At 41.0% G+C, this 26,888-nt stretch overlaps 1 protein-coding gene across 4 annotated transcripts in view; it reads left to right on the top strand.

Moving 5' to 3' along the window:
* APP (amyloid beta precursor protein) overlaps positions 1-26,888 on the top strand; it is a 522,694-nt gene that overhangs the window by 121,572 nt on the left and 374,234 nt on the right. For all 4 annotated transcript variants that reach the window (XM_085623075.1, XM_085623077.1, XM_085623076.1 and 1 more), the window contains exon 2: positions 25,126-25,293. In XM_085623075.1, coding sequence (XP_085479201.1) covers positions 25,126-25,293 — 168 coding nt within the window. The remainder of the gene's footprint in view (positions 1-25,125; positions 25,294-26,888) is intronic.

Raw genomic sequence — 26,888 nt, 5'->3', positions numbered from 1 at the left:
TTTTAAATAATTACCTTAATAGATCATGATCCGAGTGACTTTTTTGCCATTTCACAGAAATTCGATGGCTCGAAGACTTTAACCAGTAGTGGACAAACGTCATAATGACCACTTTCTCATTGAAATTAACAATCTCAAAATCTTGGTCTTTTAAGGAAAAAACAAGTTGCAAACCTTTTATTCAAAAATCCTAACTACTATACATGTCTGGTGGCCATAGATAACCTAGGTGCTGTTTAGATCCAGGTTCTGACATTGCTGCTAATAAACATGTAAGTATTAGTTATAGCAATTTCCTCTGTCCACTTTATTCAATCATCCTCTTTCATCCACTGGTTTGAGACTTTGTCAATGACATCTTGACTCAGCCCAGAGTGGTATTGCTTTCTTTCTCACTTTATGCAATTTGTGGTGTGGGCCTATCCTTCCATTTGTTCAAGTGTTTGCAACAGCTGCGCGTGGGACTACTTCAGAACTGTAGTCCCTTCTGTCCTTTCCCTCTGCCTCCCTCCTGTGCTGTCACTGTAGGGTGTTAATTTTGCCTTTAACTCATTAAACCTAGAATTTGCTTTGCCAATGCTTGTTAGTTTAGGGGCTTTCTAAATAGCGTGGACTAGACCGAGAACAGGAAGCAGGTTTTCTTGAATAAAGCAAATGATCTGAATCTAGGCGTATAATTTTATCAACCTGTGCCTCGAATTGCAAAGTGGTGCTGTCTAGTATTGACCCATATGCGGACTCCTGTTTCCCCCCCGATTCCTCGTCATAATATTCTGGTACCTAGCTCATCCACCCTTAAGCCTCACATTGGTAAAGGCACATTCTCCCCCAAACTGAGACGTAACCAGTATTCGCTGCATCCCAGGTAAAGTACTTTATTGCATGATTTGTTAAAACCCTTGCAAACACTGCAGATAAAGATGTTACGTTTAAATTCTGATAAAAAAAAAAGATTCCTGTAGATAAGTGTCCGTCAACCCAATTTATAAAACTCTCTTACGGGTGCATTGTTCATATATCCTATAATGCTAATCACTTAAAGAAAGAAAAAAAAAAAAGAAATTCTAGTCCTTGTTTAAAATAGCGTGATGGATAGCTACAATCTATTTGATATTTGGACGTTGAGGAAGAGAAATGACGAGGGATTCACTTATTTTTCATACCCACATAATAAGTATGTTCGAATTGATTATGTTATGTCATCATTAGAGGAACAGTTTCTGCTTGATATAACTAAGTCTCCTAAAACTATCTCGGACCATAACGCACTCACCCTTACCTTTGATTTACCAAGCTATGAGAAGCCAAGAGCGCAATGGTCCTTTGATAGAAAACTTCTTGTTAACCCCCAATATATAGCCCATATAACATCATGGGCTCAGGAGTTTTTCGATTACAATCAGTTTAGCGCTCCTAGACTGATTGTATGGGACTGTTTTAAAGCAGCACTAAGGGGGGAAACTATTTCATTTGTGGCTAGGCACAAAAAGGCGGAGGACAATATTAATGGGAATCTAATGTCTGCATTGTCTAAACTTGAGACTTATCATGCTGCACAAATTCAACTGGGACTTCCAACTCTTGACACTCTCCAAAAAATATTAGTGCTAAAAGCCGAAATTAATAGCACTTTAACCCGAAAAGCCGCTGAACTATATGAAGTTAATAAAAACAAACTATACGAATCAGGAGAGAATGTTGGTAGATATTTAGCCCTTCGTACACGCCAAAGACTAGCTCAGAATAAGATCAAGCGAATTGAATATGAGGGCCAAGAATTCTCCTCCTCACTCGACATCATGGAGGTATTCCGAAAATATTACCAGAAGCTATATCATAACGATAACTTATATACCGATGACGCCATAAAAACACTTTTTAATAGCTGGATATCGGATCAGGATCTCATTCCATCGATTGATGAGATTATTAAAGAAGATCTCGAGAGGGAAATCTCAATTATAGAGTTGGAGATTGCACTCTCTGATCTTGCAAACGGTAAAGCAGCAGGCCCTGACAAAATCCCGCTTGATTTGTATAAGGTGCTAGGCAAACAAATACTCCCCTACATATTGGATCTGTTTCTGGGGGTTCAATATCACTCAATCCCACCTGAATCCTGGAAACATACAAATATAGCAATTTTTGCGAAAAAAGGCAAACCTCTCCATCTTCCATCTTCTTATAGACCGATAAGTCTAATAAACTCCGACTCAAAACTTTATGCTAAGATCCTAGCCAATCGGCTGAGCCGGATCATCGAGCATCTTGTCTCCCCGTGGCAGCACGGGTTTATCCCCGGTAGGGGTACTACGGACCACACCCGGAGGGTTATTACCCTATTTGACATCATGGGATCCACGGGGGGGCAGATGTCGATGATCCTCCTCGATGCCGAGAAGGCATTTGATCGTGTCTCTTGGAGTTTTCTCTGGAGTATCTTGGAATCCAATAACTTTGGAAATAAGTTTATAGGTGCTATAAAGGCTCTATATGTAGATCCTAAGGCAAAGATATCTATTTGTGGTGTTGAGTCGGACTCTATTAAGATACAGAGGGGGACGAGGCAGGGGTGCCCCTGTTCCCCGTTATTATTTGCCCTTTATATCAATCCTTTAATTGTAAAATTGCTTTCTTCTTCCCGTATCCGACCAGTGGATATTGGAGTGTATTCAACCAAAGTTTTGGCGTATGCCGATGACTTGGCTGTTTTAACAACAAATCCTGCTGATGCAGTCCAGGAAATTGAATTAATTACCCAGTCCTTTGGCTCCTTTTCAGGCTATTCCCTTAACAGGGATAAAACTATGATTCTTTGTACAAGTAACACGGTTTGGGATAGCCCTTTTAAAGTGAAGCAAGCTACTTATCTAGGTGTCTGCCTCTCTGCTGATATAGGGAAAATTGACCATATTAATTACTCGCCTTTGATTAATAAAATAAAGATTGATCTTAGGAGAGTAGATAATTTACATCTGTCTATAATTGGTAGGGCTAACTACCTAAAAATGAATATCTTTCCAAAGATACTCTATCTGTTTCGAGCAATTCCGATCTTGCCAGGAGGTAGTTTCCTCAAGATCATTGATTCCTCTATGTCTAAGTTTATGTGGAGTTTTGGAAAAATTAGAAGAGCCCTACCATTACTGACTCTACCCCAGGAGAGGGGTGGGCTAGCTATCCCCAGTCTAACATTTTATTTATGGGCAACTCTACTACATCAGATGGGCCCTTTACTGAGCTGTAAAACATCTACTTTACTCACTACGGAATCTTATATCCCATCTATCTATGAGCTGAGCCTTGGGACTAAATGTCAAGGCCTATTTTTAAGGCAGGTTGAGCCTTCATATTACAAAAAAATCAAGTTAAAGATAATTACAGATGCCTGGAAGGTTTGGAAATCAGTATCTAAACACTTAGATATTCCAAAATTCACAAAATATACTCCCTTATGGCGCAGTGCCATTATCTCTATTGTTCTTAATGACTCCACCTCTCGGAGATGGGAATCTTTGGGCATTAATACAGTGGATGACTTTCTTGGTCAGGAAACCATTCCGTCATTCGGTTGGCTGCAGCAGAAATACTCTATTCCCAACACAGACTTTTTGAAATATTTCCAGGTTCTTACAAGTATTCGCAATTGTACCCCTAGAATTAAACTGGATAATATCAATATTTTTTCTATTATTGGAAAACGCTCTTCTAGAATTGGTACTTTCTACCAACTGCTTATTCAAAACGCTGCCGACGATGTAGAGCGGGTAGAGCAGGCCTGGGCTATAAGGCTATCTAACCCAAACATTGACATCGACCTCTGCCTGGCCCTTTCCTCTAAACTTTTTATTGCCTCGAACCTCAAAGCTCAATATTATAAAGTTCTTTATAATCTTTATTTTACCCCTGCAAAGTTATTTTCTTGGGGTTTCCGGGATAATGATTTCTGCCCTAGATGCAGCCAACCTCAAGCGAATTTAATACACATGCTCGCGGATTGTTCTAAACTAGCTGTATTAAAGACTGCAATTATGGGATTTTGGGCTCAGGTTTTTGGACGTGACATCCAAGAATCAGTAACTCTGTACTTAATGGGTCATGATGATTCTCTTGGCCATAGTATTGAAGAACAACGGGTACTTTTCTTGGGCACTGCTATCTTCCGAATTACTCTCGCGGCTCGATGGAAGGATCCTGAACCACCTACCTTTCAGATGTGGCTTAGCCGCTTTTTAGCAATATATAAACAGGAGCTTTCAATTTATAGTTTTAGAGGTAATAAATCTAGACTTCTTGGGACCCAGATATGGGCTCCTATCTCTCAATGGTACTTAAATCAGAGACTTAATGATTTCCCCCCCCCCTGATTTGGTTGGTGTTTTTTTTTTTTTTTTTTTTTTTTTTTTTTTTCTTGTTTCTCTTCTTTTGTTCTTTTTTTTTTTCTTTAGCCGACTGTATTATGTACCTGACTGTATAACAAGACTTTCTTGATTGAATATGTATTCATGTATTTTCTGTGCTGAATCTTGCTCAATAAATATATAAAAAAAAAAAAAAAAAATAGCGTGCGAGTCCAACAGCTATTACGGTAAGCAGGGGTTTTGAGTTACAGGTTGGTAGCGTTGAACAGTTCCCCCCTGCCACTTTTTTTGCAGCACGGTCCATGAACCTAACCAGTGCACAATTTCTGATGGTGTTCCGTTGATCAAAACAAGCCAACACTGTGCCTCTACACGATCTGACCTCATTGTCGATCCATCCCCTTCGTAGAAGTGCCCTTCTATCCTTCATGAGGTTAGGACACAGACACAGTACATGCAGTAGATCTTCCCTATGTTGGCCGCAAAGTTGGCATATTTCCAGGGTGCAGTCTCTTTTCCATTTGGGCAGATAGCAGATCAATGGAATCACCCCCATTCTCAATTTTAAAAAGCGGAGCTTGGTGCATGCGCTGAAAGTGAGGGTTAAATAACTGAGGTTTAAGCAGTGCATAGGTGCTGAGAGACATCCAACCATGACTTCTAGCTGAGAGGCTAGCCCTGTCTTCAACTGAGGAAAGCCTTTTCGCACTGAGTTTTGCTAGCCTCTTGAATTCATTTTGGCTTGCGTGTAAGTCCCAGAGCTCACTCAGGCAGAGGATGCTGAGCCCACTGGACAAATAGCGGTATGCCTCTGGCCATCATTTTGTATTCAGCTGTGCCCATAGGTGGTGAGCCAGGCTGCCCTCCTTTGACGCACTCAGCTTGTGACCGCTCAATAAAAAAAGTCATCCTTCGGCCCATTGACTGTTTGCAGATGTCGAATTCCAGCCTGATTTGTGCTGGAGAGGTGTGGGACGGTAGCTGGATGGTCGTCCTGAAAACGTTTGCGACTATTGTAATGTAATGTAAAAATGAATTTATAAAGCGCGACTACCACTCCAAGGAGTATCTTGGCGCTAGGCCAACCAGGTGGAATTTTGTCTAGTTGGCCGCAGTCTAGACCCTTCAGCACCTCACTTCCATACGTTAGAGTGGGAATCACTTTTGCCTGGGTCACCTGAAGAGTTGGAGCGAAGATTGGGCCAAATAATTTCTTATGTATGGAGCTGAGGGCAAATGCTAATGCAGTTCCTTTCTTTATTTTTTTCCATCCAATTGGCTCTTATATCTGCCGTTATTGTTGAAGAAAACGCCTAAGTACTTGTGACAGTTGGTTTCCTCAATTCTTTCCGAGTTTAAGACCCATGCCAGCTTCTTGAGCCTTCCTGAGCGAACCACCAGGATTTTAGTTTTCTTGTTATTGATCTGAAGCCCGTTCCTGTTTGAATATGCAGCGGTTGTATCCAGAAGCCATTTTAGGCCTATCTTTGTGTGGCTTAAAAGAACGACATCATCGGCATACAACAGATTAGACAGATGGAGACTGCCTAGTTTGGGTGCGTGTGAGTTGGTTAAATTAAGGGCTTCCGGGAGATCCGATAAAAATAAGAGTGTGGGGGGCCAGAACGCACCCTTTCTTGAGGCCTTGCGTTGTCGGAATTGGTTGTGACAGTCTGGAGCCGTCCCCAATCTTAATCCTGACCCAAGTATCGTGATGTAAAAGCTGCACAGCTCTCAATAAGCTGTATGGAATGTTCAGTAAAGAAAGCTTCTGCCACAGCTTTGACCTGTTGACCTTGTCAAACACCGATTTGTTATCGATAAACCCCAAATAGATTGGACTGGTCCTGAACTCTGCCTGGTGAATTAAAAAGGAAAGTGCCGTCAGGTTGAAAGTGGTGCCAGTATTACTTGTAAATCCGATTTGGTTTAGTGGAATTATTTGGCATGCCTCGGCCCATGCCCGGAGTGAGTTTAGCAGCGTCCCTGCAAAGTACTTCGCTTCGTTGTCAATTAAGGCAACCAGCTGATAGTTGCCTGGGGATTTTTTATCACCTCCTTTAAATATTGGGACGAAGATCGATTCATTCCATGAAGGCGGGATGGTGTTTGTTTCGAGAATGGTGGGAATAGAGCGGAGCCAGCTGAGAAGCCCAGAAAGCAGGATCCTCCTTAAATAGGGCTGGAGGGATGCCTCCTGGGTCTGGGGCTTCATCTTTTCGTCCTTTTCCAATCTGCTTTTGGACTTGGGCCTCCAGGGCTTTGCTGCCCTCTATGCAAGTAGCCTGATTGTATCTTTCAATTTGCCTTTCTATTGCTGGTGCTTTATAGAAGAGCTCTGGCGTTCGATTATCCTTAGTCCCAGGTTGAGCCTCCGGAGCTTTGTTGCCCTCTATGCTAGAATCTTGTTCATCAATATGTTATTGTGGGTCGTTAAAATGGCTATACAGGAAAAGGTACCACTCTGATTCCAAAATAGTTGATGAGGCAACCTTGGGGACTCTGCCCGCTGAACTATTTATTGTGCGCCAAATCCTTGCCGAATTGTTTTACCTTATGTCGTGGTAGAGTCTGGCCCCGAAGGAGTTCCAATAAGCTCTTCGTTGTTCCCGTTTAGCAGCCTTCAATTGGCCTCTGGCAACTCTTAATTTGCTTATTATTCGTGGGTCCATTGGCTTCCTCTTCAGTTCCCGCCACCCTTAAGCCTCACATTGGTAAAGGCACGTTCTCCTCCAAACGGAGACGTAACCAGTATTCGCTGTATTTGTACATCTCTGGGAGCTTTGCTGAGTATGGACTTTGTTTATAATTGTGTATTGATTTGTGTTTAGTTCATCGATTTAAAAAAAATAATAATAATGTTTAGTGTTTAGTTTGTAGTTTAGGTTTGATGCTAAATCTGCTCTATTTCAAAAGCCTAAAGGAAAAATTCAAAATAATCTTAAGGTAGGTTTGTGACTTCACCTGCCCTCTCCACTCTAGAGAGTGGGATGATGGGAGAATGAAACCTAGTGTTGAGGGGCTGTCCAAGTCTTGCTCCGAGTCTTCACACAGAGAGAGAGAGGTTGTTTTTAGAGGCCGTGGTTTTAGTGCTCCCACACACACCGACTTATGGCGAGAACTTGCTGTATTGCATTGTTGCAGTGAAGCAAGAGAAATGTCTGAAGAGGGAGGGGCCTGGGAACGCTTTGTCTGCCCATCTATACAGAAGCAGAAAGTGGGGGCTAAGGGGACATGACGTGTAATGAAGAATATGATCGAGTAGATGAAGTAAGATTAAAAACTGGAACACAGTAGCGTCTTCTTTTTAAAACTGTGTACATCTCTTAGATGCCAAAAAAAGTCTACTATTTGCAGACATAGGCATAAGTACATGCTAAGACCATATTTTGCAATGCAGATCCTGGCCAACACAAAGGCAATAAACAAACACACTGAGTTGACTCCATGCAGGCCCAGGCAGAAAGGTACACACAAGATTCACACCTGCACTGTATTCTTTTGTTTAATAAACACAGGCAAACCCTTGTGGAAACATTACATATAACATACCATTTGTCGCACCGCCCAAGCGCAGATAATCCCAGAAATGTGCCAAATGGCTGCCTATGGCCTCTCAACAGAGCTACTAGGTCATATCAATAGCATAAATGCTCTGTAATTAAAGCTGATAACAGAAAATCTGTCTGACAAACTGGCAACATTTTCAAACTTTTGGGAGAAATTGCGATGACTGTGAATTAGGTGGGCAGTTCCCGGACATTTAAACACGCTCATAGTAGCTCATGCAGTTTATATTCCAAATTATAGGAGCACATTTCATTCTCTGTAAAAACCAGCATGTTAAATTTCGGGATCTTGCCAGTTTCTCCTTGATGACATTTTGCATCTGAAGTTTGTTAAATGTTGGATTAATTCTATGAACAGATGAGATTATGGAATGATTGTATCCCATTGCTTTGAAATTAATCAACGTCTGGTTTCTTATACATGCACGCTTACAAATTTAATAGCTGGCAAATCAAATTGTACATTTTGCAGTCCATCCATTATGTGAAATAATGCTGCACCTAAACCATTAGGTGGATTGTGGGATGTGGAAAGTAATCCTGCAAGGTGCATTTTGTCTGAGCCCTTAAATGCCCCATTGCCCTTCAGTACTCTCTTAAATACGGTTTCCAATCCTTTAAGTCCTAATAAATGTATGCCACTGTTTTTCTCTTCTGCAGTATTATTGATGTCCAATTTATTTTTTGTGTTGAAATTTTTTATTAAAGTTTTGTAAAACAAATACATCAAAGCATAAACAGAAAATGAAGAGAAAATAGATCCATGTTGAGAGAAATAATGCAAAAAGATACTGATGAATAAATATTAGATAAATATGATATAAATATGCATTTAAATATATAAATACTAATTGAAGTAATAATTATGTCAAGACATAGAATGATATATTATAAAGACATAACCTATAAGGGGAGGAAAAAGGGAAGGAGCTTAGACAATAGAAGTGCAGGAAATATAAATAAATAGATAAAACAAAGGTAAAATGATTAGATAAAGACAGATGAACACTGTAGCGAATAAAACAGAGAGTACAGAAAACAAGAAAAAGAAAAGAAATAAACAAAGGACAAGAGAGGGTAAAAGCAGATTAATGTGCTTGGATAGAAGTAGAAGCAGGGGAGTTAGCAGAATTTGATTTAAGAAATGGAGACCAAATTCGGAGAAAGGTGTCAGCTTGATCCTGAAGGTTATAGATTGTGCGTTCATGTGAGGCAGTCTGTATCATCGCTACCAACCAATCTTCCTGAGAGGGAGGCAAAGATGATTTCCAATGACGCAGGATACATATTTTAGCAGTAGCCAGTGAGATATGAAAAAGACGGAGTTGTGGCTTCGAGAGCTTTGGGGAGTGGCGGACATCATGCAGGAGGATATTAGTTGGTGTAAGTGGCAATTTTAGGGGCATAGTGGAATTCAAAGTAGTACCAATGTAAGCCCAATAAGATCGGATACTAGGGCAATCACAAATGATATGAGTAATATCGCAACCTGAATTGGAGCATCTCCAGCAATTGGAATGGGAAAGAAGGCCAGCTTTGTGCAATTTGACTGGAGACCAGTGCCAATCGTGTAGTATTTTAAAAAGACAAAATTTAAGCCTTGATACACGGGCTCCCTTGTTCAAATTCTCCAGAATCAGATCCCATTCAATGTCAGAAAAGGAAATTGAGAGGCGAACTTGCCATTTACGCTGAAGATCATGTGAAAGGGGTTTAGAGAAGAGGTGGGACGATAAAATTTTATATATGCCGGAGGTAACACCTTTAAATTTCCCCCAAACGTGCAAATAGGATAAAATAGGGGAATCTTGTAATATCCATGGCGGTGACCCCATATGGATCTTCAGACATTGCTGAAGCTGGAGGTATTTAGAAGAATGGTGTAGGGGAAGATCAAATTCTACTCTTAGCTGAGAGAATGGCTTAAAATCCCCATCATGCAGAAGCTGATCCGGATAGAGGATACCTGCAGCACGCCATTCAGGCCAGGATAACATACGACCATTGATACGAATGCCCGAATTATTCCATAGGGGGGCTTTGATATGAATTCTTGGATTCGAACCCAACAGCCTATGACTTCTCTGCCAGGATTTATGCATGGCAGATAAAATCGGATTTTTCGGGTCAAGACGGCTAGTGCCACTACCATACAAAGGAGTAAGATTCGATTCTGAGGATAGAAGATGTCGTTCTATTTGAACCCATTGTGGCAAGTCTTTAATACCAGGTAAAAAATATGAGAGTTGGGAGATATGTAACGCCAAGGAGTAGTGTTCAATGGATGGGAGACCAATGCCACCAGATAACTGATGAGCCTTCAGCTTAGTTATGGCAAGACGTGGCTTGGCATTACCCCAAATGAAGGTTTTAATCTGGGCATCTACTGATCGGAGTAAGGATAAGGGAATCTGTAGGGGAAGCATGCCTAGAATGTAAAAAAATCTCGGAAGAGTAACCATTTTAACAGCCTGAGCCCTACCCCAGAGAGAAAGACCCAGAGCCTTCCATTTATCAAAGTCCCGACGCATTTGGGAGATAAGAGGAGATAGATTATCTGTAACCATGTCCTGTAACCCTTTATTAACTAGGACACCCAAGTATTTGAGGCGTGAGGCCTGCCAACGAAAAGGAAAACCAAAGATGGCAGCTTTTGTGGTACCATTAGAAATAGGTAGAGCCTCGCTTTTGTCCCAATTAATCTTATAACCTGAAAAGGAAGAGAAATCATTAATAATTTGAAGAAGAGAGGGGATCGACCGAGGAAGACGAGTAAGGGTGAGTAAAATATCAGCGTACAGGTATATTTTAGAATGTCCAATAGGGAGGGGAATACCAGAAACTTCATCAGATTGACGGATGGTTGCAGCTAGAGGTTCCATAGCTAAAAGAAACAGAAGGGGGGATAGTGGGCAGCCTTGGCGTGTCCCTCTCTTGATTGTAAAGGTATCAGATAGAAATCCACCACAGTTCACTTGAGCAGAAGGATGATCGTAAAGTAAACGCACTTTATCAATACATTTTGTACCTAAGCCAAATTTTTCCATGACCGTGAAAAGGTAGTTCCATTCGATGCGATCAAACGCTTTCTCTGCGTCAAGTGAAAGGGCTAACGCATCATCTGTGAGATGTTGAGCCGACCACAGTGCATGGGACAGGGAACGCAGATGATTCCGGGAAGAGCGTCCCGGTACAAAGCCTACTTGGGAATGATGTATCAAAGAAGGTAAGACTTTACGCAGACGAGACGCAAGGATACTGGCCAGAATTTTAATATCAGAGTTCAACAGAGAAATGGGACGATAACTACTGCAAAGCTGGGGATCTTTGCCTGGCTTTGGTAGCACGACAATGATAGCTTTGTTAGAAAGGGAACCCAGTGAAGATGCAGCATCCGCCTCCTGGAATGCAGCATGTAGAGTGTCAATAATATTGAGACCCGCCCAACGATAGAATTCAGGAGGAAACCCATCCTCACCAGGGGCCTTGTGATAGGGCAGAGCAGCTATCGCACTGGAAACCTCATCCCTAGTTATTTCACCCTCAAGGATGGCCTTACCATCCGCTGAAAGAGAAGGGAGATGCACTTTCGCAAGGAATGCCGTCATCTTATCCGAATCCATTCGATTATCAGAAGTATAGAGAGATTCATAAAAGGAGGCGAACTCATTGACAATGTCATGAGGTTTTGTGCACAAGTGTCCTTGCGCAGATCTGATGGCCGGAATGGCCATAGATGCCTCCCTTTGACGCAACTGTGCGGCTAATAACCTTCCCGCCTTTTCTCCCTGCTCATAATGTCGACCTTTCATTTTCTGTAAGGCGTATTCTGCCTTAGATGTAAAAAGACTGTTTAAGGCCATTCGGGCTTGTTCAAGCAATTTCCGATTTTGTAGGGACGGAGAGGTGATATATAGGCGAGAATAGGTTTGTATGTCATGTTCGAGTTCCACTTGCTTCCTCGCATTTTGCTTATTAGCGAGTGCTGCATCGCGCATTAGTTGACCCCTTAAAGTAGCCTTAGCAGCAGCCCAAAGAGTCCTGCTGGAAGTCACGGATCCCTGATTATTAGAAAGATAAGTTTGAAGGTGTGACTGCAGTTGGGATTTACCAACAGGAGTTCTGTGGCGCTGAATGTTCATGCGCCAGGGCTTACGTCCAGGGTTAGAAAGTCCCAGGTCTAGGGAAAGGAGAACCGGAGAGTGGTCAGACAATGCCGCTTCCAAGATGCAGGAATCTGTGACCAACTTAACTGCGTTCTGTGAGATAAGGAAGTAGTCAAGGCGAGAAAACGTACCATGAGTCGACGAAAAGAAAGTATATTCCTTATCCGTTGGGTGACTGATACGCCAATGGTCAACCAACCCGATATCTGACACAATATCGCCTAGCAAAGCTCTATCTGACGCATTACCCCTATCTAATGGACCAGTTTTATCTAGAATAGAATCTTGCGTCACGTTCCAGTCACCACCAATCAAATATTGCGATGCATTTATTTCAAGCAACAATCGGGATAGTTGAAGAAAAAATGTTTTCTTGGTACCTGTAGGGGCATATACAGACCCTACACAAACGTGAGAATCACCAATTTTAAGTTTAGCAAAAACATAGCGGCCATTTACATCTGACCATGTTTTAGAAACAGTGACCGGAAGGGACTTGCGAAGAAGAATTGCAACTCCACATTTGCGGAGGGGGCCTGTGTCCGTGGATTCATCTTGTTGAATGCTGCTATGTATAACTTTACCCACCCAATCCCTACAAAGTTTGTCTGATTCTAGAGCATCCAAATGGGTCTCCTGAAGCAAGGCTACATCTACATGCTTAGTCTGAAGGTAGGAGAGAACTTTTTTCCGTTTTATGTAATGGGTGAGACCATGTACATTCCAAGTAATTGCATTAAGAGAGTGTGTTTTTGCCATATTAGAACAACGTAAATATCAGAAACCGTAGAATGGAGCACAAAACAACGTGTTAAACCAAACAAAAGAAAAAGAAAAGAAATGACAAAAAGAAAGGGAAACGAGGATAAAATAAATAGAAACGAAACTACGATTTAAATAGAATACATGAAAAAAGCGATAAGAAGAATGATGAAAAAAGAAGAAAAAGGGAGATAAGATTTAGAGAGGTGATATGATATTAAAGAGAACTAGAAAATATTGAGTAAAAGCAAAGAGAGAACACGAGACCGTAGACTGTTACCCGCGGGCCTGGGCGCACTAGAGCACCGCCACGGGATAGGACCCCACAGAAAAGAGAAAAGATTAGGAGAGTAATAATGATATAGAAGGGAAGCCCAGAATAACATTGTGGAAAAGAACCTAGGTGTAATAAAAAGGTAGGTAGAGCAAAATAGAGGTTGAGAATCCAGTGATAATTAAATGTAAAGTAACCTAATATCATAAGGCATACAATGCGTGTTTAAATAAACCAACATAGAAACATGCAAGTAGAATAATAAAACTGTAATTAAACCATTAAGCGCCAAGACGCCCCAGTAGATACAAAATTGTTGGGGAAATATTTAAGGCAATAAATTGTAACAGGAAAAGCAATGAATGTGAGAAGAAGAAAGAGTGGAATTATTATTAGGCAGAGGAATAACAGTAAGCAGGCTGAAGGAGAAAAGAAAATAAGATGAAAAGCTAGAAAGAGAGAGGTGAAAAAGGGACAAGCAGATATTATAAGAACAGCAAAACATGTGAAAAATGTGGTAAATAATTAACAGTAAAAAATAAGACTCTCAAGACAAGAGAATCTACAGCTAACTGCCAATAGTATTAAGGACAACAACTTCTAGGAGTGAAAGGATTATTCAATCCGCATCCGAAGGAGTTTTAAGAGGAGACCGTGACTTGTCTCTCTGTAGATCTTGTGAAAACGTAGCAACCGAGACCGATTGAATTGCAGCTTTCCTATCTTCTTGTGAGCGATGAAGACGTTCAAAATCCCTTCCCCTTGGTCGGGGGCTGCTAGGAGGGCGCCTGTTGCGATCTGACAATGTAGTGGAAGACTTAGAGGGTGAATGGAACTGAGCTTGCTGTGAGGGTGTAGTAAGAGCCTCCATTTCTTGAGGATGAAGACGGTCCAGGAACTGTTGAAGATGCTCGGGGTCGAAAAAGTCCTTAGAGACTCCATCTTTGGTAACGCGAAAGCGTGCTGGATCGAATAGGCCATATTTGATACCTAGCTGACGCAGTTGAGGTCGCATGGAGAGAAAGGCTTTCCGCCGCTCATTAGTTTCCTTGGAGAAATCAGCTGCCATAAAAATGCGATGACCTTCAAAGGAAAAGGAGCCTTGCAGCCGAGCCGCAGATAATATTTGTCTTGTTTGTTCATGACGAAGAAGACAGGCAATAATCGGTCGTGGACGTGCGGCAGGATCATCACGTGGAGGACCAATTCTATGAGCACGTTGTATCTCCAGGGGTGGATTGAAAGGAATACCAGTTAGCTTTGGGAGTATACGACACAGAAATACACTGGAATTCTGCCCTTCAATGCGTTCTGGAAAGCCAAAAAAACGAATGTTGTCCCTCCTACTTCTGTCTTCCAAGTCAATGAGTTTACTATGGAAGAGTAAAAGGTCCCGGTCTTGATTTGGAAGAGATTCCAATCGATTCTCCACTGCCAAAACCCTAGAATCAAGGGATTCAAACTTCGTATGAAAGGTGGTGAGTTCTGTCTTAATAGATTTAGTCTCTTCAGCTAGTGATGTGATTGTGAGGTGCATGTCATCTAACCGACGACTGACCTCGGATATTTCGTGCAGGATACGTTGCAAAGCTGCCGCCGACGCCTGCCCACCATTAGAGGTCGACGCCTGAGGTGAGGCGGAAGGAGAGGAGGCATTGTCTTTTGTAGGCATACTGGTGGATTGCTTGAGAGCTTCTGCAAAAAGAAGTGGTTTAGAAGCCTTGTTTCCTTGCTTAGAGGCAGGCATTTGAGGAGAATGTTTAATAAAAACTTTGAAGGAACGTAAAGCCGTCTTGCTGCCAAGGAATGCTTATATATAGTTGCAGAACAACACCAAGACATGCAAAAGAAACACCTGATAACTGTATATGTACAGCATTAATAAGCAAAAAGAAACTTATAACGCGTTTCTAGACAGTAAAATGTAAAAGTGTATCATTGCTTAATGACCCCCACTGCCTACACTTGTAAATATGATAACAACTGTCGCTATATTCACAGGTATGTAAATAGAGGTAAGATAAAATGAAACATCATACGCGCGTTTATGGTAATAACAATAAGCACAGCTACATGCACAGCAATATGAACAGGGCTGTAGAATGCAAAGTAATCATAGTCAAAGCAGAAAAGGCACAGCCTGACTGAAGGAGTTGACATGAGCGCTATAATGGCGTTAGAAGAAAGCACTCTCTTGTGTAGGGCATATATACTGCGCTAAAGGAGGCCATGAAGCGTCAATTGTAACCAAAAGTCAAAAAGGCGCGAAACTGTAACTGCAGCAAAAAATTTCCCAGCTTTGAAGAACAGTTTAGCGTGATGAAGCGCAAATTGCTTGCTGACCTGATAATATGCTCATTGGCTGATTGAGGCGAATGACATGTGTGCCACAACAGGAGTATAGAAGGAAGTTATCCTACCAGTGGCTGAGCGACGACACGTCCAAAAAATCTAACTCCTGTCAGGTGACATTCCTGAAGAGAAGTATTGCAGGCAGGTTGAGAAAGGCGCGACCTCATGAGGAGGCAAACAGTCATCAGGAGCAACGAAGGCGCGGCCTCATGAGGAGGCGGGCGCCCGTCGTCAGCAACGAAGGCGCGGCCTCATGAGGAGGCGGGCGCCCGTCGTCAGCAGCGAAGGCGCGGCCTCATGAGGAGACGAGCGCTCTTCAGTAGCAGCAAAGGCGCGGCCTCATGGGGGCAGGCGGTCTTCGTGGCATAGGCGCGGCTTAAGGAGGGAGGAGAAGCAGCCTGTGTAAATACGTCAGGCGAGCCCCGCCAGACGCGCAGCTCCACACCACTCCGTCATCCGAGCAGCAAACACCGGGGAGACTTCGCCGTCACATCGCCGGAAGCACACCCAAGTCGTGCCCACCACTCTCCGGCTGTCGCAGGGCACAAGAAGAGGACTCCAAAGCAGACGTGAGGTAGGAATTTTTCTGTTAAGGGTCCATCCCGCGACGGAGCTCACTTGTCAGGCGGCCATCTTCCTGCGTGGCCAGACCACGCCCCCATAGGAGCTTGATGTCCAATTTAAACTGAAGTTTCACATTGAAATTTGCAAAGAAGTGCTTTTGGTAGATTACATGGTCTTTGATAATGTGTTTAAAGTTTTAAACCAATATTGTGTCCATTAAAACAAGACAAAATCCATCCACAATCACCTGCATGTCCAATACTTAAAAGGAATGTCCACATAAATTGCAAACGTAGAAAATTGATAACCTGCTTTGTTGATAGGGTTTTCTTTCTCTTCACGTATTTGCCTTATTGTGAAAGTTGCAGATTTCACTATCATTGATCACATTGCAAAAAAAAAAAAAAGTAAAATAGGACTATTGGAACAAAAGACTCCACTAGTCTTGCTACCACAGCTAAAGATGCAGTTGAAAGATCTGATGAAGTGGTCGACGGGCAGTATTGCTTATTTGTCCTAAAATTCCTAATACCTCGTTTTTCAGTACTACTGGATGTGAATACTTTGTTTACAAATCTTAAAATGAAATGGACCAGTACAGCAAAATGTGTGTGCGCGGTGAACTGATTTTGAAATATACGAGAAGTTCAGCCTACATGTTCCAGTCCGGTTCGACATCATTTGAGATGTAATGTTGGCTGTCTCAGACTGTACATCCAGTGTGTGATTGAAGTTCAGGGCTTGTCTCACATTTTATCTTTTTAGGCTCGGATCACTAGTATTGTTTAAAAGGGCAAATGTTTGACTCCAAGTATTGCTTGACACACAATTTGTAGTTCAGTAACTGACGATTCAATGTTCTTTTTTAACATTGGCATCACTGCATCGAGGTTCAGTGATCATGGCTTGGGTGTTTGTGAGCAAAAGTGCGGTGGGCACAAGGTGGCAGAAAGGATATGTCTAGGCTGCTATAGAGGAAGGCTTGCACAGCCTGAAAGCTGCTGTTTCATATATCCAAGTCTGTGATGCCCAGAGGTATAAGGACATGATCTGTTCTGATGTCATGTTACAGTGGATTAGAACTTGGTCCGACTAAGTTGAAGGCTATTGGGTGGGAGATTGCCTCGTTGCGAGAAGTCCAGGTTTTCGATGCCATCATAATACACATAGTGAGCATAGAAGAGAAACCGTGAAGAATTTTGGCACTTTTTCCGTGGTGGAAATAGGACGACACAGGACTAGAACAATAGCACTTGACCAATGTCCCTTATGGCAAGCAAGAACTCAAGGGACCCATAGTGCAGTCCTTGAGCTTTTTGATGTTAATGGGGAACTGATGAACAATGACCACCCGTCTCTAAAGCCAGCATCTTGGTTCTTGACATAGTGTTATAACCTTTCACGACAGTATCGGAACGAATTGGAGCCATCAATGTGACCCAAAGCAAGTCGCTCATCATAATAAAACAAAGATAATGTTGGATACCCCACCTACAGGTAAAATGTAAAAAGCAGTGGAACATGAAATGTGTGCTGGAAGAACCTCACTGCAAATCTGCTATTCAGTCACCACAGGCATGGTTACTACGGCAACCAATTTTTTTCTCACTTGCAATAAGTGTCAGGCTTGCAAATTAGGCAGAACGGGCTATGAATACCTTACTATGAGGAAGCTGTGTGATTCTGAAATAGTAATAGTATCAACTTTTTCTATTAAGTACTAAGCAGCTACTATTTTACTTTTATAGTAACTGAGTGGCGAAATATGCATGTTGTGATAGCATTCGAAAATTAAATGAAGCATTGGCAATGCCAAATAGTTTTGGTTTATGAAGGATTAATTTTGTTTCAGTGATGGGCTTAGGAACTGAATAATTCATCACGCAAGCATTCTGTCGCTCCTCTTTGAATTCCTGGTTCCATCCATCCACTGACTTATTCTTACGTTCACCTTTTGACACAACCGCCGATAGATAATTGTTAATGTTCGACTAACTAAAATCATTGGAAAAAAGAATAGACATTCTTTCTGAAACTCCACCCCGTAGCTCTTATTAGGAACAAGCCTTTCTTGATGGAAGATTCTCCCTACATACAACATTTCATTTCGACATGACCCTTAAGTTATATAAGGAAAGAAACCCCAAAGTACAGGATATTATTGCTATCTCTTCCACCTTCAATTATGTGACTTGTATTAAGAGCTAGCTTAAAAATGCTTGTAGGCTTTCTGCTCCACTAGGTGAACATACTAAACGGAGATCTCCAGTCTGCACGCCCATCGTTCTGGAACTTTACGTAAGCCAAGAATCCCAAAGTGTAGGGTATTTGTCTTCAGAACGAGTTTTAAAGTTCTTGTAGGCGTTCAGCTCCACTGGGTGGCCTTGCTTAACTGGGAGCCTCCAGTCTGCACTTTATTATTCCGGCCAGTAGGTCATTGATCATGAGTTTATAATAGAAATTCTTTGAATATATTTATAATGTGCAAGATTTGAAGTACTTCTAGTTTTCCCGTTCCACCTTGTATCCATGCTTAACTGCGAGCCTCCAGACTGAACTTCCAAAGTTCTGGCAAGGATATCATTGGCAATGCTAATATTGGGTTTATTGTGCAAATTCATTGAATAGTTACCCGAAGTGTACATTTGAACATGCCTTTGACTTTTCCACTCTACTTGGTGTCCGGGCTAAGACTGCTCTTTTCACATTCTGGAGAGAGTCTGGGCATGGTGGGGACCAAAATTGAACATTTTATTCTGCCCTGCATTTACTTTGATCTGTTCATCAACCGGCGCTTTAATAAATTGTAACACAACCGCAATAGAGTGCACACAAACTCAATGCAAGATAAATGATAAAAAATAAATAAAAGTCAAAAAACATGCTGCCATCTAAACATGGCGGGCATTGCTTGCAGTAACAAAGCTAAACGTAGCAGCGGCTGTCCATCTTAGAGGGGTACTGTTAATAATATTTAGTTGTTTTAAAGCTTCAGCATGGCTATTGCTGTTAGGACCAACTAGTTAGCCATCATGGAATGGCCAAATAATAATACAATTGGACAACAGCATTCTATAACTGTCTACTGGTCGGGAGGAAGTAGCCACATTGGACGCGTGCATTGCAGAAGAAATGAGCGGCAAGCAACCAGTTACCACTGCCTTGAGAACTACAGTATCCTCTTAAACATTAAAATAAAAATTGAAGATGCAAAGAAAACCGAGAACTGTAACAGAAGAATTTAGGCCTGACACTAAAACGCACTCATTTAAAGGTGGATGTATACATGTGATCAGAAAATGTGGTTATCATATGGCAAGAGAGCCAAAGATTGATGTGGACTGAACCATTGCCCCATGCAGTACAGTGTCCTGAATGGAGGTATGGTGTAACACTTGGATAGACCAGTGGCAGAACAAAGCTGGATATATGTATTTTTCATGATTTTTATAGGACCAAATCCAGCCAGACCACTAAAAAGGAAGCCTAGCAATAATTATCACAGTGCAAATAGTTCCCTCTCGGCTCCCAAGGTTTGTTAGAGGTAGTAACCGATGCCAGAATCCTTTCCTACAAAGAATCCGTGAAATGTCATTTAACAAAATACATATTTGTATGCTTTAATACAGAGATATAGCAGTCCACCCCCAAATGGCTATTGACTTTAACATATGCATTTCACAATCAATATGGCAGGCCTACTGCCTTTATAGTTACTTTTCATTTAAACAATCTTTGACACTCCATGTATGAAATTACTGCCTACAGACTTTTAGCACAATGTAATGACAACCCACCCTTAAAAGGCTCTTTCCTTTAACACGTGCTTTTCATAATAAATAAGTCTGGCTTTCTTGCTCTGTTGTTACTTTTCATTATAAACCGATCACACCTAAGGAATCGAACATAACTTTTCCTCGTGAACTGATGAGGCCTCTAACCTTTAGCAAAGGCTCAACGCTAGATGCAGCACAAACCTATTAAAATGTCATAACTTAACCATCAGGCATAAATATATAAAATTACAAATATGCACAACCCTTCTCATTATGACCTAGCAAGAATCTTCTCAATGAAATTGCACTTCTTGGGTTGTCAAAGTGGTTGAACAAGACTCTTGCCTACTACGACCTTCAACATCATCTGATAACAGTCCACTGTTAGAGGCCGATTGGCTTTACCATATCCTTTTCACAAATAAGTCAGGCCTTCTGCCTTTGTAATGACTTCTTATAATAAGCAGACCCATGGCACCTGACATATCAACCCTATAGCTGTCATAATTGGCTTGTCACCAGAAGCGACTCCGGTTTACTATACCGAGAGTAAGATTTCCCACCAAACAATCATCGGGCATATAGCAATAAAATTGCACATGTATAATGCATTACAGTTGCAAAAGGAGAATAACTGTCTCTAAACTGGGCTTAACAAGGATTCTTACAATGCAAATCTTCTATATATCTCTGGTTAAGCTGAGGGAATAACAAACACCAAAACCCTTGTCAGCTAAGAAAATCTGCAAGATTTAATTATAAAAATAAACAGCTGTGTAGGCTTGAATTCAGAGTAATTACAATCCACCCCTACAAGCTTATTGACTTTAACATATGCCTTTCACAGTAAATAAGCTCGGCTTAACCGCCTTTCTCATAACTTTTTTCATAATAAACAATACTATCTATGGCCTTTATTATTAGCTTGTCATCATAACCAATTTGAGCCACCTGTAATGAGCATAATCTTTCCTTTCGGCAACCACCCAGCATACAGTTATGAAAGTACAAATGTGTACATGATTACAGTGGCAAAAATCTTCTCTCCTAAAAGAGCCTAGCAAGAATTATATTGTATTGCATAACTTCTATACCCACTGTTTGTTTGGGTGGATCCTCAACACCACACCCTTGCCTACTGCCATAATCTGTGCAATCCATATAACAAAATACCTGTGTATTAACAATCCATCCTTAAAAGCCTATTGTCTTTAACACATGCTTTCCCCAAAAAGTAGGTCAACCCTCCTGGCGCTGTCATAGCGTTTCATAATAAACTGATCGATCATATGACAAATGCCATGACTTTTCCTGGTGATCCGATGAAGTCTTTACTATTGGGTTAACACCTTGCCCGACCCAGGCTTACTCAAGTGTCCATAAACCGCACTACCATCATGCATTCAGTTGTAAATTTGCAATTATCTCCAAAAATACAGCTTGCAAAACAATTTACAACTCCTCTCAACAGGGCCTAACCAGAATCTTCAAAGTGAAAACCACCCAGGATGGCAGATTAGGTGGCCAATGTCGAAACCCTTGCCTACCATGGTCATATGTGAGATTACTTGTAAAAACTTACCTATATATAGCCTGTTAAAAATAAAAAAGGTGATAACTAACTGTTAACGGGTTGCTGTCATTAACAAACAAAAGGGTTTCACAATTAATAAGCTGCCTTTGGTAAAACATTTTATAAACAGCCAAGACTTTGGGCATCGGATATGACGTTTCCCAGTGCACTAATCAGGCCTGTAGCTTGTCACCATAACCAAATAAGGACTAACGTTTTGACCATAGGCCTTTCCAAAAGGCATCCATCAAACACACAACCATAACTAGAAAGGCGTACAAAATAACAGTTGGCAAAGCAAACTATTATTTCTCCTAGAAGGACCCAACGGGGATTCTCACTGAGGAAAACTTCTATACCGGTGAGCTGTCACACCGGGTATTTTAATCGATTACTGCGGGAATCTGTGAGTTTCCACGTTACAAAATACCGGGCTGTAGGCTTCAATATAGAGTAATAAGAATCCTCACCTAAATGCCTTTTGACGTGAACATATGCTAAAGGCACTAGGTCTGATATTTATTGTGAAAAGCATAACATTTCCTAGTAACCCGATCAGGTCTGTAGCCATGATCATTGGCTTGAGACCTTAACAAACTCAGTCCTGCTCTATCTAGTAAAAGCTTTGGTATGAGCCAAAAAGTGCAATAAAATAAATCTTTGTAGTAGAAGCACAACTTCAGCCCAATCAAATTCTGTGCTCAGGAGACCCAACATGGGTGGACTAACCCCTGTGTCTTTAGTAATCTAAAAGCTCTAATTTGTTTATCACATAAGGTCCAGCAACAGTCGCATTGTCAAGCCAGACCTAAAATCTGTGTAAATTAGTGTAGCCCTAGGCATGCCAATACTGCTCTCAAACTCAAAACTGCACTCTGAACTCTGATGGGGATGCAGTACATTCCTCAGTATTGCCCTCCTCCCATTTGTGTTGCTGCTAGAGAAAACCCAAACACTGTAAATTATCTAGTTATCAAATCTCCCTTAAGAGCATTATAGTGTCATTTATGCGCCCCTGAAATTTCAATCTTACTGCTGCTGGATCAGGTAAATTGATAGATAAAATAACCACAGCTGCATGGAGGGAAGCACTTTTCTGACCAGTCAAAATATTTACTTTTACTACTAAGGTGTGGGTTGAGCCAAAGTCTTCGCTGTAGTACACCTGAAAGCTTTTTATTTTTTTAGGTTGATCACAGTATGTCTGTGGAAGTAAACAAGCTCTGCCCAGTCAAAATATTTTATCTTGCTACTTGCATTATGGCAGAGCCAAAACCCCTCTCCTGGGAGCTCTTTTTAGGTTCACATTAGGTCTGTAGACCGCTTCACCGTTAAGCGAAACCTAAAATGAATGGTGAAATATCTAGTACTAAGATGGTTTCCATTTAAAATAGAGTAAAAAAAAAGATACTGGGGTGAATGGAAAAGAGAATAGATGCATCAGCATTAGGAAGTGGACAGCAATAAGGGAGCATTAATATGTGAAGCTATCATTGTTTGGGTGTGGGGGGGTTCTAGGTTCACCATAGTGCAATTAATTTTTATTATTTTTAAAATGAAGTACCTTATTTGTAAATCTACACTTTATTAGACCTATGCACATTCAAAAATAGTAAGCGTACTGTGATGTGCATGGGTAATGTTTGATTTTTGTTTAAAATGTCTACATAAGTATAGATACAAATGCCTGAAAATAATTTGGATATACCACTTTGGATAAAGAAATTTGTTGTTAACTTATGAAAAATGCATAAATGATAACACCCAGGAAAGTTTAGTGACGCATCCAAGAAAGGCACCACATGTAATCCAGTTTTTGGATTGCTCACAATAAGTTACTGCTAGGAAATTTGATCATCTGCTAGTAAGCATGTAATCAACTCTAAAGACAGTTTAATACCACATACCTATTTAAATGTTTATATGTATTGGCAATCATGGGACCTTTTTTTTACACACTTCCCAAAACATCCATAGTTCAAGAAACAATTTTAGTGTTTAATGCACTTCATTAATCTGTATGATGCCTGAATTCGAAATTGATTAGTGATTGATTTTTCCTTTTTAATGCTGACACTTTAAGCGTATATTCTCTGAGGTCTGACTCCTACTGGGTCATCAACATGGTTCCAAACCACACCGAGGTGGCATCGGAGTCCTAAGCCTGCTAAACATTTATTTCTCCTCCTCCCGCTCTCTCTCGCTTCAAAGTAAAGTAGAGGGTAAAGAAGGTCCTCCATGACTTTGCATCACTTTTCCACCACCCCCAGTGCCTGCTTTTGTTGCCGAACTACTCTTATTTTCAAGTGTGTATACATTATTATGCATTAAAACACATACTGTTCCGCACTGCTAGTATTCACTAAAGGTTCTGAGAGTGTTTGCTATGGAATCACATGACCTGTTTGTTAATGCAGAGACACAGAGCTCCTGGCTGTCCTTCTCTTAACCATAATTGGCCCATTAGTTTGTCCCTTAGATTATCCTTTGATGATTATGGAATTGACTTCCTTGTGGTAGTTTTGTGCTGTTGTATGTGTGCTTCACCTGTTATCCTTGTCTTATTCTTAGGGTTCTATTCTTGATGTTGATTGAGTTGGTGTGCCCAAGTAACCTGACTTGCATTGTTAGCTGGCTCACTCCTTAACTTGTAGTGGTCCTTTCTTTGTTTTGTTGTACTGGTTTCTTCTCATGTGCTAGTGTTCCATGGGTCTCAAGTCATTTGATGTCAGGTGATCATGACTGTTTGATTGATTAAGGTCCTAGTGCTATACATTCTTCTGTGTGCCATTTGTTTTCTTTATCCTTACAAAAGTGATTTAGCCCAGTAATAAGCATTGTGTCTCCTATGTTTTATTTGATGTTGTTGTCCAGTCCTGCTGGGTTATTAATGGGGCATTTATTTAACTGCCCCCTGTGGTTTGTATTAAGAGTGTTTGCCAGTCTCAATTTGATGTCTGTGTAATTGCATCATGTATGTGATTTCCATGATCTTGTGAGTTGGTGAACTACCATCTCATGGTGAAATTCTATGATGCACATTTGTATTGTCAAATTTAGACTGGATTACCTTGTTAGAATAGGTTCTGTTTCCCTCTGAGTTGATTATAATGTTATTTCTAGTGTTTTTGTCCATAGATTCTTATCCTTTGCTTAAATGCTTCATCTTAACCTGGTTTCATGTAGTTTTGATAATTGTGCGTTTATTTTAATTGCATCCAGCTCAACAGGGTGTCTGTGGCAGACAGTTGTTTGAACATTCAGATGGGGTTCTGGGTTGGGTGGTTATCTGTTGTCTGGTCAATGAGGCAATACTCAAGAGATGTTTTCCTTAACATACTGCATTAGTAGTTCAGAAGGTGGCCACTGAACAAAACATTTATTCATTTGAGAATCTTAAATAGCGCTACCTGTCTTCTCTGGTTACTTGTTTAAAGTTTATGTGGGAAATGCCAATTAGATGGCTAACCTGTTACATGTTTTTTAATATTGGCTATATTAAAGACCAGTAGCTGCTTTGGCTTATAATAAATATATTTTGAATTACAACCTCATTATTAAAAAAAAAAAAAAACATGTTTGTGAAAATGTTTGCCTCATTAATCATAACTTTAATATGGTCATAAGAAAAATTAATCTTTCAAGAGACATTTTTTTCTGTGCCATAAGCTGGTTTTATATCTGAATGGCAGCTGAAGTAATCGCTAACTCCTCGTTTCCTCTGATAGGTGCCTACTGATGGAAATGCCGGGTTATTGGCAGAGCCTCAGATTGCGATGTTTTGTGGCAAGCTCAACATGCATATGAATGTTCAGAATGGGAAGTGGGAGCCTGATCTCACTGGGACCAAGAGCTGCATTGGAACGAAGGAAGGCATCCTGCAATACTGCCAGGAAGTAAGTGAACGTTTATCATTGTACTAAGAAATATTGATTTCAACAATCTTAAATAGATTGATTTTTTTAATGTAGCCCTTGATTGGAATCACCCCATTACTTGAGTCATGCCATGTGGTTTGTTTTGATGACACATAGCCCAACCAGGACCTGCCATTTGTAATATATATTTTATTTAACAAAAATATATTTGCAACATAGGAATACTAATGGTTAAGTACATGTTATTGAAGCCTTGAGTACGTCCCTATGTGCAACCAGTTGTCATTGTGTACTTGTGGAGCACGCACCATGCTGGTCTTCTCTATATCCTCACCCTTGACTTGGTTATAGCTGAGAACTTCCTTAGACCATCATAACTGCAAGGGTATGTAGATCTTTTACATATCCCACTTCTTTGGCCAAATTTGTTTACACACCTGTTGCTTCACGCTGCCCAGGCCAGCAAAAATCCACACATTACCCGGCTCATGCCATATTTGAACCTCTTGCTATATCAAATCAAATTTGGGCTGGACTGTTCCTATTGGAGCAGGACCAAGGCTAAATTTGCATATGGCTGGTTCCTGGCTGAGTCGGCATGGCAACAAAAAAGGATGGACTGGATTGTGACTGAGAGTAATTACCAGAGATTGAGGTTAATTGAAACAATATAGCTATTCTTTGTTTTTTCTTAGTGTATTTCATTCATGGCCATTCCGCTAGCTGAGTTTGCTCAAAATACATTTTCAGTCGTGAAAAACTGCGCTCTTTAAACTAAGACCACCAATCGACTATCACGTACAGTACCCATCAAACAGGCAGGTGACAATAGCTTTCGATACCCTCCCTGCTTATCACACAAGAATATTCAATTGGTTCAAATGCATTCAAAGTGCATACAATTTTGACTGTGAGCTCAAATAGTTTTCAGTGTCACAGATGGTGGTTGCGTATGCAACGATAAACAAGCATTGGCAAAAACAATAGGTCTTTCAAATGATACTGGGGTGCAGACATAGTGACTTTGCTATTGCTTTCTTTTCCCAGATGGCCACAGTTCATGCACACACATTATGTTCATCAAGGAATACTTTTTAATAAACTTTAACAAAAGCATTCAAGGAAAGGCGCTCCGCTTGCGCATGCACACACTTGGCACTTAGGCCATCTTCATGGGGTGGTTAAGCCAATCAAAGAGGGCCACCCTTTGCTATATTGATAATAAGCATTGTGCCATGGAGGCACACAGACTCTCGGGACAACCTAATTTTTTAATAAAACGTGTGAGTAGAGCAAATTGAGGGAGGAGGAGATACAGGGGGAGCAGGGGAAGGAAAGAGTCCCTCCATACACCATTAAGTGAGGTGCTAATGACAGCAGTGGAAAGATACAACTCACCGATTTCTAAACACTTCTACTCTGAAATGCTGCTTGTGTGGGACATACCAGATTAGGTGGAACACCGTTCATTCAGGAGCAGGGAACAGATGGAAAATCCATCGGATCATCAGAAAGGAGCAGATAAATAAGCCCACTATAAGACTATATTTGAATCAATAGGTCTGTTACCAACAGACCACTGTGCTGTCTGTCGCTGACATCTAAAAATGGGC

The sequence above is a fragment of the Triturus cristatus genome, chromosome 8 (assembly GCF_964204655.1).
Source record: "Triturus cristatus chromosome 8, aTriCri1.1, whole genome shotgun sequence".
NCBI lineage: Eukaryota > Metazoa > Chordata > Amphibia > Caudata > Salamandridae > Triturus > Triturus cristatus.
Note: the sequence above shows the minus strand (reverse complement) of the source record. Positions and strands in the feature narration are given on the sequence as shown.